This window comes from Martes martes (assembly GCF_963455335.1).
Source record: "Martes martes genome assembly, chromosome: 15".
Classification (NCBI taxonomy): Eukaryota; Metazoa; Chordata; class Mammalia; order Carnivora; family Mustelidae; genus Martes; species Martes martes.
Window position 1 is genome coordinate 4507029 of NC_137903.1, and position 13739 is coordinate 4520767.

At 49.0% G+C, this 13739-nt stretch overlaps 1 protein-coding gene across 1 annotated transcript; it reads right to left on the reverse strand.

The window, feature by feature from the left end:
• Nucleotides 1-6843: 6843 nt before the first annotated feature.
• Nucleotides 6844-9135, reverse strand: LOC308355687 (C-reactive protein-like). Its single transcript, XM_080824107.1, has 2 exons — nucleotides 8996-9135; nucleotides 6844-8403 (listed from the first exon to the last, which is right to left on the reverse strand). The coding sequence occupies exons 1-2, from the start codon at nucleotides 9057-9059 to the stop codon at nucleotides 7796-7798; spliced, it is 672 nt and encodes a 223-aa protein (XP_080680233.1). The 5' UTR covers nucleotides 9060-9135; the 3' UTR covers nucleotides 6844-7795.
• Between the last annotated feature and the right edge of the window lie 4604 nt (nucleotides 9136-13739).

Consider the following 13739-nt stretch of genomic DNA (forward strand, 5'->3'; position numbering starts at 1 on the left):
CCTGGCCATCTGCAATATATGTCCTATGACTCTCCTGCCACGTGTAACCACTGGACATTTGTTTCTTATGTATTAGTGAGCCGTTTTAGTGGATTAAAGATACTACCCCTCTGATACACACACACACACACACACACACACACACAAAGAGGGGAGAGAGAATATTCTCCCAGTTTGTCATTTGGTATTGTTGTTTGTATTGACTTTGACCTTTGTAGGCTTTCATGCTAGCCATGGATTTCCTACGTGATTCAGAAAAGTTCCCATTACCTTGAGATTTGACACATATTTTCCTAAATTTTTAATATGTTTTGGTGTTTTGTTGTTTTATATATAAAGATTTAACCCTTCAAATGTTTAGTTTTATGTATTATACAAAGTAGGATTTAACTTTATTTTATTCAAATGGATAGACAGCAGTTCCAACACTAACTATTGCCTGAAATACCTTCCCTCCACGAAAACGTGTTGCAATTCTCCATATACACCTTGATCTGTCTCTGAGTTCTTATTTGTGTTCCATTGGTCTGTTGTCAGTTCCTATCCAAATTGATTTTATTCTAGTGGCTTTAGAGATAGTAAGCTCTGCTCTCTATTAAAAAAAAAGAAGTTCTCCTTGCTATTTTTTTTTTCTTTTTCAAAACTTTCTTGCCATTTAACACACATTTATTCTTCAAGGTCAATTTCAGATTTATTTTCTTTGATTAAAATAAGCTGGAAGTTTTATTTAAATTAAATTAAATTTATATATTACTTTAGGAATGATTGACATCCTTGGAATGATTGAGACTTTTATCATCAAAAGTCTCCCTATCTAGGAATATGACAGATCTCTTCAATTTATTCATGTCTCATCCTTCAATAACACTCTTCTTGCCTTCGTATAGATCTTGTGATCTCTCTATTGAGTTTCCTCCTCCAGACATTGACAGTTCTGTAGAATATGACAAACTAGCATGGACTTGTGGCTCTCTCCCTTGACCCAAACTCCGGAGAAGCCACCAGAATGAGAGGGAGGCCGCTGGATTCCAGCACAACAAGTGGGAGAAGAGTTTGGGAAGACAAGGTGACTAAGCCCCACTGGGAAAGGAAAGAAGATTCCAGAGAAAGGGAGCCAGGCCCCATGACTGGGGGAGTGCCATCCACTTGGGCCTTCTAGTTCTCTTTCCCACATTGGCCAAGAGGCTGATTGGCCCCCCAATTACCAGCTCCAGCCATTAGCAGTGATGTCACACCAGGTGCCTCCACCAGAGGCAAAGAGCTGAAGACAGGAAGTGCACACGGTCAGGCCAATTACCCAGCTTTCCCTTCCACAGCCTCCTCCCCTAGTCTTACCTGGGGAAGAAGCAGCCATAAGAGAGGGCATCTAGAAAACAGAAATACTTAGGCTGCGTGGGCAGGGGGAGCGAAAGGACAGGGTTACCTGGTGGGTGGGATGAACAGAAAATGAGACGGTCTTACAAATACTGAACGCTCTTTACTCTGGGTTCTACCCCTTTCCCACTCTCAAGCTCACCAACGGAAGAGTAAGCCAGGGCAAGGGATCTTATCCTTCCACCAAATCACATATTACCTGTCGGAGTAGTGGACGGTGCCAAAGGAGTGGGAGCTTGTGCAGAAAAATGTTAGCAGAACAGGCCCAGACGATTATCCTTACAAAGGCCTCTTTGCAAGCCGAACTTTCTCTTTTGCCATAAAAAGATACAAGGGTACTTTAAAAAATAAATAAATAAACATGGAGCAAACATCATAAATTATCGAAAACACTCCCTTTGAGCTTAGGAACGAGAAATGGATGGACAAGGGTGATTCTCATTCAGCGGAAGGTGCGATACAGTAGAAAGGAACCATAAATAACCTACAATCCATACTGGTGCAGGAATTCTCCACCTTGGGAAATTTTATCTAGAGATACACTTGTGACTTGTGCCTTTTTTTATATGTATGTTATTGTAGGGGAGGCAAAATAATTTCCCCTCTACTCTCCTAGGTTCTTGGCTGAGACCCCCCGTACTAAAAGACAGATTAACAGGAGAAAAAACAAACAGAAACTTAATATCATGTGTTCTTTCTATGTGGGAGACACCCAGGAAAACTGAGAAACTCTCCAAAATAGCCTCAATGCCTAGTCCAGCTAAAGACAAAGGCCGACCTTGGGGCTAGGGAGTCCCCAGGAAAAGCACAGGAACAGGAATGACGTCATCCTTCGCATTTATATCATCCTGACCTTCTCCACCAATACGAGAGTCTAGAGATTGAATCATACCCATCCTCCCGGTACACTGAGGGAGACACCCTTAGGAATGGAGATTCCCCTCATAAATGCAAACATCTCTTACAACAGGATCACTCCTACTCTGTTTTCAGAGTGTCTCCTATGTTTTCAGTTTCTTAAAAACAACCAGCTCATAATAGTCAATAAGCCAGACAGACATGCTTTGAGGCAGTATATTCTGTTCCCCTTCATACTTTGATCTAAAAACAAAAAAGATTCTAGCCAAATTTCAGCATTAATGAATAAGCACAAGTCTTAGACACACACACACACACACACACACACACATTTGGGAGAAATCAAGAAGTTCAATATGTCAAGAAGTTCATCATACGGCAATGTCCGTGGGGGAAATTCTCCAGTCTGTGTCCTGCCTCTTCCTGCGGTGATTGGCATTTGAAATACTTCTGTCTCTGAAAAATTGAGAGATTTGTAACGGTCTGCAGATGGCAAATCTGCAATAGGCTGGTTTCTCCTGAAGCTACCTTATCCCCCTACTGTCTGCCCGACTTACTCGGTTTTTTGTTTGTTTGTTTGTTTGTTTTAAATATTTTATTTATTTATTCGACAGAGAGAGGGAGAGAGATCACAAGTAGGCAGAAGCAGGCAGAGAGAGGGGAAAGAAGGCTCCCCGCTGAGCAGAGAGCCCAATGTGGAGCTCGATCCCAGGACCCTGAGATCACAACCTGAGCCGAAGGCAGAGGCCTGACCCACGGAGCCACCCAGGCGCCTCCGCCGGACTTATTCTTATAATTTTTTTCTCTTATTTTTATGGAAGTGCTGTTAACATAGAGTGTTATTAGTTTTAGGTGTATGATATAATGATTCAACAATTCCATGCCTTACTCAGGGCACATCAGGATAAGTGTACTTTTCATCCCTTTATCTGCCCTACTCATGTTGCTGGCTGAACCAGGGAAACCCCAGACCCTGGAGCCTTGACCCAGCCAGACCCCAAGAAGTCACAGAAGGTTCTCAGTCTTGTCAGGAGAATGAATTCAAGGACAGACACGCAGCACAATGGTCAAGTTACACAAGCAGGCAAGTTTATTAAAGGCAAAGGTATATTCTTGAGATAAGAAAGCAGCCGAGAGAGAGAGAGAGAGAGAGAGAGAGAGAGAGAGAGAGAGACCCGCATGCCCTGAGGTTGGGTTTTCTATCTTTTATTGACAGTTCTTAACTAGGGGACAGAGTATTTATCACTTGGGGTGGGAAGCAGGGTTTCAAGCTTTTTCTTCCTTATTTGGCCAGGGGTTTCCAGTCTCGGCATCTGCCATCTTGGGCCCATCTGGTTTGATCCGGCTTCTTGTGGAGGGCTGCCAGGACAGGCCTCTGACCTTCCTAATGACTGGCCAGCGCTTCCCTGTTGCAGACCTCCAGGTCTCCTGTTAGAACCTAACTGCCTACTCCAACTTTTATTCTTAATATTTTTTTAATTTCCATTTCCCTACCTGCTTTATTCCCAGAAGCATCATGCAGAATCCAGTGCAGACTCCGGCCACTCCCCCACTTCTGTAAGGGGCAAGTTGTGGTCACACACAGCAGACCATCCTGCGAGCAAAATTATGGGCTCACAACAACCCACTCTTTATGCATCTCTCCATCCTCCGCTGCAAAAGAACCATTTCTTCCCTGCTGCTGCCTTCTCTAGAATTAATTAATTCATCAAATATTTATTGAGAACATACAATGAGCCACCCTAAAAACTGGGAATACAACAGGCAATAATGTTCCTGCTCTCACAGAATTTGCAATCCAGTGGAAGAGGGGACAATAAGGAAACCCACACCCCCAGTTTTTTTTTAGGTAGTGATACCTGCTCAGAAACTAAGAACAGATCAAGAAAACAAATGATATGGAACCTGCCACGTGAGGATCTAGAGAAAGAGCACATGCCAGCTCCTCATGGAAACACATCACACGTGTGCAAATTTGCTAGCATCTAAGTCCCAGGTGGCCAAGACCACGTCTGTGTGGTTCTGTTGCTCTTGTTTCTGTGGCTTTCCTGCTTACCCCACGCATCTGAAGCGAGTGCCTGCCACACCGCAGACATTTGGGCACCTGTTTGTGGTGGAAATGAACAGGCAAACTGGCAGGAGGGTGACAGGACAGAGGGGGAACAAGTCAGAATACACACGGCCCTGAGAGCCAGAGAGTGTGTTCCAGTGAATCCTAGGGGGCTGGGGACCCTGTGCAGGCCGTTCAGAAGGGGGGGTGGCTCTCCTTTACGTCTGGGAAGATCCTTCTCTCTGGTTAATGGCAACAGGGAAGCCTGTGTGGAGATGCTTCCTATTTGAGCCTTACCTCTCAGCAAAGGGTCAGCAGCTCTGTAGTTAGTGCTTTTTCTCTAGGGTCCAGGGGCGACCCCTGTGTCCTCCAGCCCAGCGCCACCCTGGCCACCACCTGTCCTCTGATTAGAGTTTTCAGACCCACAGTGACAAGTTATTCAGTGACAAAGACACCCGTTTTCCCACCTCTTTGCCCCAGAAGCTTGTGGTCGTGCTGCTCCCTGTGACAGCCCCCTCCTCGGTGGCCCCTCTGCCCTTCAAGGCCAGCTGGCCCCTGAACCTGGCCTCCTGTCCTGTGCCCCCACACAGATGGGTCACAGAACCCCCTCACCTTTCCCATCTCCTGGTGATTCACTGTAGCGTAGAGCCTGTCCTTTTAGGTTGATTTCCTCCTCCCTGAGTTTCCAATGTCTCCCTAAAAATCAGAGTGAGAGTTTTCTGCCAAATTTGGAAGCCCCTTCTCCTCTCCCTGTCTCTTCACTCTGCCTGTGAGTGAACCTGGTTCCTGAAACCACAGCGTCCCAGGGAGAGACCTTCCAAACGTGCCCCCTTGTCCCGTAAATCTGTAATCGTATCCCTGATGGTTTTCTCCACGGCAAGCAGACGGATCATCCTCGAGGCCGGAGACCCCCTTCTTCTGTATCTATTAACTGCTGCATCCTTCAGCGTACTGCGTCTCTGATCCAGAGTCTGGGTCTTTGAAATCCACCATCGTGACTTCAGTACTATTAGCAAATCATAGATAACATGCCTTGAGCGCTTGCTGTGGACCAGCAAAGGAGGCCCTACATTATCCCCATTTTATTTTTGTGAAGATTGATTTTATTTATTTATTTGTTTGTTTATTTATTTATTTTAGAGGGAAGAGCCGAGGGAGAGGGAGAGAGAGAATCTCAAGCAGACTCCCTGCTGAATGCAGAGCATGACATCGGGCTCGATCTCCCTACCCTGAGATCATAACCTGAGCTGAAATCCAGAGTTAGATGCTTAACCAACTGAGCCGGCCAGGAGCAGTAGTCCCATTTGAAAGATGAAATTGGGAGGATACACCGCATTTTAAATAACTTGCCCAAGGTTACGTGCCACTGAAGACTGGAGCCGGTCTGAGCTCCAGCGCTCTGCCGTCTTAAACCCTGGTAAAAGAGGCGGGGCCTCCGAGGAACTGCAACAGGCCGCACGAATGCATAGATTAGACCTCCAAGAGTCCATCTTTGACCCGCACGCAAGGAAAGCATATTGAGAGGAACAGGACCTAGTTCTTTCAGTGCTTGGCACCCACACTGCAAAGTCCGAAGATTCCAGGCACCAGGACTCCATTCGTTTTGAGGTGAACCTGCCCCAACCCCTGAGGAACACCTCAATTTCCAGAGCTGGAACTCTTGGGCAAGCCTGCGCTGGCTCCAGATGTGAGCCCCATCCCCCGTGACAGGCTGCCTGCCATTCTGCGGCTGCTCTAACAGGCCTGGAGTCCTGCCAGCCCTGCTTCCTGCTGCCAAAGGTGAAGAAAGTACAGGCCTCCTGATGAAGGGGCTTCCTTCTCTCCTTGCAGCATTTAGAGCTCTGAGGGGACAGCCTCATCTCTCTCCCGCACGTTCTAAAGGAACTGAGGAGTAGAAATGGGAAATAAGGATCACAGCACCAGCCTTGTGGCGGGCCGAGAATGCCGCTGGGATCCAAAGTAAGAAAACCTCCCTTCCTAAAACCTCCCTCCCCAGATCCAAGCAAGGAGAACTCCATTTACCTCCCACCTGGTGGAGAGGGAGGGGTCCCAGAGCCCCAGCGAGAGCTGACACATGCATAGGACACTTGACCCTGAACTGTGAACCAGCGGATGTCAGACTTGGGAGAGACACCAGGACAAGTCCCTCCTCTTCCCAAAAGGAGGAGCCTGTCAGAGTCAGACGGAAGCTTCCCCTGCCTGGGACCCTTTCACAAAGAAGACCTGGTCTTGTTTGATCAAGCTGCTGTTATGTCCTCTCCAGAATTCCTTACTACACCAATGGAGAAACAAAGACACAGATGACTGAATAAGTGCACCTATGAGAGTCGGGGGACGATTGCTGGAAACTGGAGGTCTTGGTGGTCCCTTGGATGGGGAGCTGCAAGCTGTCAGGGCGGGTGCTGCAGGACTGGGAGCTCCTCCTATGAAAAGGAGTCCCCAGGCAGCTGGCTGACACTGTAAGGGTCTGACTGTGGCCGGGTCAGCAGGCAGGGGCTCGAGAACTCGCCCCCTTGAGCAGCAGGATGACAGGAAAGTACTAAGACATGAAATAACAGTACTTAAGGCATGTGAAAGATTTATTTCAAAAAGATTAATGACAGGAACATTGAGAAAATCTGATGCAGCATGAAGCTCTCAAGCCAACTGAGGGAAACAGAGACTGGATGAAACGTGAGTGTTGAAGGAATGGGCTAAGTCCAAGAAGGAATTCCAGACAGACTCAGAACATGCTGTGGGATTTCCAGTGGCACTGGAAATAGGAAGGATCCCAGTATGCCAAACAGGAAAATGAACCCATGGTGCGGAAGAAAGGCTTTAAAAAGTGAGAGCTCACATTGTAAGGATAAGGTAAGGAGAAGTAATGGAAACATCGCACAATGAAAAATGGTGGTCCTGAGGAAAAAAGAGAACCCACGAAGCAGGAACAACAGCAAAACATTTCTTTTTAGGTTTTTAAATCTTCAAATTGACAGGATTAAAGGACTAAAGATCATTCGAACATAAAATGGCCACATTCTAGTGGGTGAGTGGGGTCAGAATGCTGGAAAAACTCTCTTCCTGGATTATGCAGCTAATTCATTAAAGCACAGTCAGAGGGGGTGGGTTTGCCTTTAGTGGGAAAAGTAGATGTTAGTGGGGCTGCTGGTAAACACAGGCGGTCTTCCAGGAGGGAAAAAAAAAAAAAGTTGGCTCACTTGCTCCTAGACATACTGAAAATGCATAGCTCTCCACCTTGACCAAACACTGGAATCCCTGTGACGCTTGGGTCCCACTGCCAAAATCAGATTTAACTGGCCTTGGGCGTGTCCTGGTAATTCTACAAAAAGCCCCTCTTCCCTGCACTGTCCCTTGTGCTGAGGAAAACAGGGTAGAGAAGGCAGAGGAAAATATGGTCCCTCTGCCAGAGCCATGTGTGTAGGACAGCAGCACCTGAGAGCAAGAGACAGGGCAATGTAAGTGTGACCGCCCCCCCCCCCCAAAGGAGGCAACTTCAGCACAGACAAAAGGGCCTCAGGACCACAGCTGGTCCTTGAGGAACACTTCACCTCGTGTTTCATACTTGAGTTCCTGCCAGTTCAGAAAGTTAGGGGTGGAGACCCCACCGGTGGAGATGGCTCTGATCTCCTCTGGGGGCAGCACAGAGTCCCACATGTTCACGTCTCCAACCTCTCCCACCAAGGCCTGGTTCTTATCAAAGCTCCCACCAAATGAATCCTGCTCCTGCCCTAGGATGATGCTCGCTTCTGACCCCACCGTGTATCCCTTCTTCAGACTCATCCTCACCATGGGCTTCCCATCCACCCAGAGCTCTGTAATCCCCGTTTGGGACTCCCAGGTAACACAGAAGTGCCTGGGTGTGTAAAAAGTCTCAGGAACCCTGAAGTAGGCGTCAGATCCCCCCACAGACACGCTGTACAAGCCAGGCTTTTCACTGAAGAGGAGGATCTCATTGTGCTGAGCCTTGGTGGCGAACGAGAAGAGGCTGTAGGGGCGGGCCAAGGCCGTGTAGACTTGCAGGCACAGGGTGAAAGCCTTCAGTGGCTTCTGCACCGGAGCAGACAAGGTCACATAGGAATTATCTGATTCTGTGGGGAACACAAAGGCCTTTCTGCACGTGTCTGCAGGAGAGAAAACCGAGAGAGAAAGTGTCAGCAGCTGAGTCATGTTAAAAAACAAAATTCACATGAGTACATTGAAGGATCTACTTGACTTTAGTCACTGATTCATGAATTGGGCAGCACCCCATCTAGCAGACAGGAGGGAGCTCTGAGGAGCAGCGTAGTATGCAGAAGGTTCCAGAAGAAAATGTTTCTTGCAAAGAGCAGATTATCTCAGGCAATCACCTTCCTATGGGGAAAGGGAGGCCGCTCTCAGGCCCACAACCTCACCTGCTGAGCGGGTAAATCCAGACTGACTGGTTAAAGGTTACACTCCAGGGGTGGGAGGGCAGGGGCACTGGCCCCTGCCGTCCGGTTAGGTGTTAAGTCACCCAAGTGATTCCACTGGGGCCTGTGGTCTCTTTTTAAATAGCTTATCAGGCCACAAAGACGTCTTCTCTCACCATGTGTGGATACAATAGAACGGACTTAGAAGCCAGATTGCCCGCTTCCCCAGACCACCACCCCTCATCCATGCTGGCCATTCTCCCATGGCTTTGCACCATGCAGTCCAGAGACAAGAGCTCAGCGACCATCTGAAGCAAGCACCTACTGCTTTGGAAGAAAGCGCCAGGGAGGTTAATGATGACCAGGAGACACAGCAACAACTTATCCATGTTTCTTCCCTGGGGTCGCTGTGTGCGGAATTCAGGCTACGGTCCTGGAAAGAGGGCGAGCAGCTGAGATCCCACCTTGGGTCTGTTCCCCCTTGACCTTTTATAGGCCATGGTCAGCGTGCTGTGGCTGACGGGTAAATGATTTTCCAAAATCACCCCGTGGAGCCATGAATCAGAGCTCAAAGAGCACAAAAAAAAAAAAACAAAAAAACAAAAACAAAAAAAAAAAAAAACCACAAGATAAATCACAAAATGAGAGATCGATGCGGGTTATTTATTAGAGACTCCATGGTGCCTGCTGGTGCTCCAACAGCCTCGTGCAGCCGTGCTTGGCAAATCGCAACAGTCACATCCCGGAAATCCAGTCTCGGTAAATGTCCTGAAATACCAACAGTGGCTTGGGGTGGGCGGGGGTGCGGGGGGTGTCTGCAGAGGAGGCTTTGGGGTGGTGGGTGGTGCAGAGGAGGTTTTCCTCACAGGAACAACCACGACGTTACTTAGGAGAGTGAAATTAGAAAATGGGGGCGTGTTGAAGAACATCGTCCTGTCTCTGCATCCACCCCACAGAACGGACAGCCACTCACAAGGCAGGTTGTGAACTTTATGCTAGAACTTGTAAAAATGCTTATGAGCCTATAAGAGAAAAAATAACGTAAATTTGTCTGTACACTATTTTTTTAAAGAAGTAACTTGCTTGGAAAAAAAATGTTTAAGGAATACCCCCAAACAATAAGTGTTCTTATCATAGTAACAAAATTATGGGGGGCTTTTCCCCCCATTAACATTTCTGAAGGTGGTCACATGATGTCTAAAGTGAAGTGTGCGTGTGTGTACATTTGATGAAGAAGCAAGGAAAGGGATGATGGAGATCAATAGTCCTCGAGGGTCCAAAAGCTACTGTTTTCATTTCATCAACAGGACACGCAGCCTGACTCTGCTTTATTCCCAGAATACCTAGAACGGAGAACAAGCTCACTCTGACATCCTGATTCTGTGTTTCGCAGCACACGCACATCTACATAAAACATGACACTTTCATGTGAAAAGGGTCTCGAGCTAACTCATGATGGTCTCATCATGACTTTTCCCATGGACAACCAATGAAAAATTGGTAATAAAAGTTATTTCTCAATCGACTAGAAGAACCATCATGTGGGTAGCATATTCCAAAAGTACAAGGTAATAGGACTATTACAAGTGGTTAGTACATTTCTGGAAAAGTTTGGGTTTTTTTTCTTTTTTTGTTTTTTTTAATGATGCACAGTTAAGATGCACCTGGGTGGCTCAGTCAGTTAAGCATCTGCTTTCGGCTGGGGTCATGATTCCAGGGTCCTGAGATCAAGCCCTGCATCGATCGGCCTCCCTGCCCACTGGGGAGTCTGCTTCTCCCTCTCCCCTTACCCCTCCCCCTGCTAGTGCTTTCTCTCTCTCTCTCTTTCAAATAAATAAATAAAATATTTTCTTTAAAAAAAGATGTGCAGCTAAATTTGCTTTCCAATGGCTGTCTCCCAAACCTTTTTTTTTTTAAAGATTTTATTTATTTATTTGACAGAGAGAGACCACAAGTAGGCAGAGAGGAAGGCAGAGAGAGAGGAGGAAGCAGGCTCCCCGCTGAGCAGAGAGCCCGATGCGGGGCTCGATCCCAGGACCCTGAGATCATGACCTGAGCCGAAGGCAGAGGCTTAACCCACTGAGCCACCCAGGCACCCCTCTCCCAAACCTTTTGCATCTTATTTTTTAAATGTAAGATTGGCTTAAAGTGATTACTTCACTTTTCTTATTCTAGCCATTTATCCAATTATAGATAGATTTGAACAGAAAAATACATATAATAGGCAAAAGATTGGGACACAGAAGGAAGAGGTGTTTGCACTGCGCTCAGTCTGCCGTCTTGTTAGCATTGGGCCCTCCAGGTGAGTCCAAAGAATGCAGGTACCGGTAGGATGGGCGGATTCTATAGGAACACAGGGATTTCAAGGAGCCCAGCACGTTGTCAGGAAGATCTCCCAAATGGATGTTCTGAACAAGGCTTGACACTGAAAGGGAACGAGAGAGGGAGACAAGGAGAGGGCGGGCTAAGGCAGTGAGAGAGAAGAGAAGGAACAAGGAAGAGGGACGCGAAGGCCCCTGCGGCGAGTGTTTCACGAGTGGCTCCGGTTCTCCTAACCTGCCTGGACAGTGCAGCGACCGCTCGCTCCCTGGGTGACTGAGGCCGTGAAACGCGTCAGGGGAGGGGCGTGGTAAGTCCACACTCTGGCCTCAGATGTGTTGCTCGGAAGCTCTCTGCTCCCTTTCTCCTACAGTTCACCGTGTTCCAGTAAAAGTCCTGAAGGACTTCAGCCTTTCCCCACACCATGGCACTTTGCTTTCTCCCTGATTCCAAGCCGCAGTGGATGAGACAGACACCTCAGACTGCAGGCTTCCAAAGTTCCAGGTGCGGGAAAAGAAGAGCATCCTAAGACAGAATGTCCGTTACCACGGTGCAAGTCTACTGAATAGATAAAAATCTGTGGGATGGTAAACTCAGGGCTACCCTTTCATTTCATCCTGGAGCAGCCCGACGCTAGACTCCAGGGCCTGAATAACGCAGCTGGCGTGCTCTCCCGGTTCAAACAGGAGCCCCTGGAAAAGGGGAGGGAAAGAGGAAGCAAGGGACACATCAGGCAGAAAGAGCCACACAATCAGTCCGAGACAACAGCTGTCTTCCCGAAACTACCGCTCAGCCTGCAACGGGGGCTCCCCAGCCCCCACGGGTGGAGACTGGCTGCACGTTGCTGTCCCTGCAGGAGCTTTGTCACCACCAGACCATCGGCTGTAGCCGACTGCCATGTGGCCTGGGCAACTGGTCGGTTCAAAGCTACGAGGTCATTACAATACAAGCATCTCAAGTTGAGAATCACTGGCCTCGAAGATTTTCCCTGTGCTTGCACACCCCGGGTAAATGCTTCCCGGAATGTGAGATTGCATCTACCCGCACGCATGGCAGCCGAGAAGGTGGGCTTTCCAAGTCAAGGAAGAACTTTGACAAGGTGTTACAGGCACACTCTGCCTAATGTCTGTGTTGATGCTGAGGCAGAGCAGGAATTTTAGGCAAAAGCCAGTCTCCTACACATGCAACAACAAAACGAAAGTCAGGGAGATTGCCAGGGGCCCAGAAATGGTAGCCAACAGCCTGGATGCTTGGTGTCCCAGAGAGGCTTCCCCGCAAGAAAGCAAGCACACAACCCCATATCCTCCTTCCCCCACAGGCCCTTGTGCAGAGGATTAGCCTGTGCTGCCCGAAGCCCGGCCCCCGCAGCAGACCACCTGGGTTCAATCCCAGCTCTGGGCAAGTCCATTAACCTCCTCAGACCGCAGTTTCTTCATCTGCTAAACGAGGAACATAAAATAGTATTTACCACGTAGCATTGTCATAGAACAAATAAATACACGTAAAGGACTTCAGACGGTGCCTAAGAAGCACGCAGTCCTCCAAAGACATTTTTAAGATGGGCTGCGGTCTGGCCTGAGTGATTAAGCAGTTGTCATCCCGGGAGCAGGAATTTATGAGATCACTCGTCGGAGGGTACGAAAGGGTGTGGGGAAGTGGGGGTCTCACTGAATGGGTCCTCAGAGAACACACCAGAGGCAGGCTAAGGGATAACCCGAGTCGAGATGTTCTAGACCCTTCTTTAAAGATGACCACCTGCCTTTAAGCTTGTTGGGAGCCAGTCATGTCCCCCAAATAAGACATCTGAGCTGCCAAGAAGACACTAAAGTGAGGGTTCCCAACACACACTGGGCCACTGAGCTTGCGAATCTCAGATTCCTGGGCTCGAACTCTGGACATCGGATGCAGGAGGTTGGGAGTCAGGGAATGTACACGCAGAATGAGCAGCCCAGGGGGTGACGATGCTGTGGCCCACAGCCCCCCACTCAGCCAGGCCACCCGGGAACCTCGAGCTAGGAGTCTGCGTTTGCTGGAGGAGAGGGCTCCCAAGCTCCCACAGGCTGCCCCCACCCCCACCCCCGGTGCAGGAGAAGCGACAAGGTGCATGCAGGTGGCCGCGGCGGAGACCCAGCCTCCGGGCCTAGAAGACGCTGACCTCAGGTGAAGCTCCTCAGAAATCAAAGCAGTGCTCTGGGTCCACGGTTCAGAAATCCGAGCATTTGCATTGCTGCTGCCGCTCTTACTGTGGACGTTTTAAGGATCTGGAGTCCTTTGCTCTTTTTGTCAACGCTTGCACGTCAGACCTGGGCGTAGTGAACCGCGGGGGGGGGGGGTAGCATCCTACCTGCGTTGTCACCTGGAACCCCAAATCCATCTCCGTCCCGCCCCAGCCTCACTGCTGAGGCAGCCAGCAGTCCCCCCTGCAGGCCCCGGCTGGACCTCGGAGACGGGGCCTCATCCGCTCCTCCGGCTGGAGGCCACGCGGGGCTTGTCGGCATGACCCACGCCCGCTATTTCTGCCCGACACAGGGAGGTTTTTGCTACCTGATCTGCGCACCGTCATGTCCCATCCCATGCTAAGGCTCACCCTGGGCTCGGGCTTGGCCCTGATTCTTGTCAACGTGGCTGCCCTCGGTCCCCAGAGGAAAGTGTCCTGCCAGGTGGCACCTCCAGCCTCTCCCTACTTCACACGGACAGTCTCTGACATCCGTGACTGAGCCACCCCTCTTCTTTGGCCTGCACAGGTGCTG

Coding starts and splice junctions, on each gene's coding strand:
- LOC308355687 (XM_080824107.1), bottom strand. CDS start 9,059: ATGGATAAGTTGTTGCTGTGTCTCCTGGTCATCATTAACCTCCCTGGC. Junction 8,404..8,995: donor TGGCGCTTTCTTCCAAAGCA/GTAGGTGCTTGC, acceptor TCTCTCCTGCAG/ACACGTGCAGAAAGGCCTTT.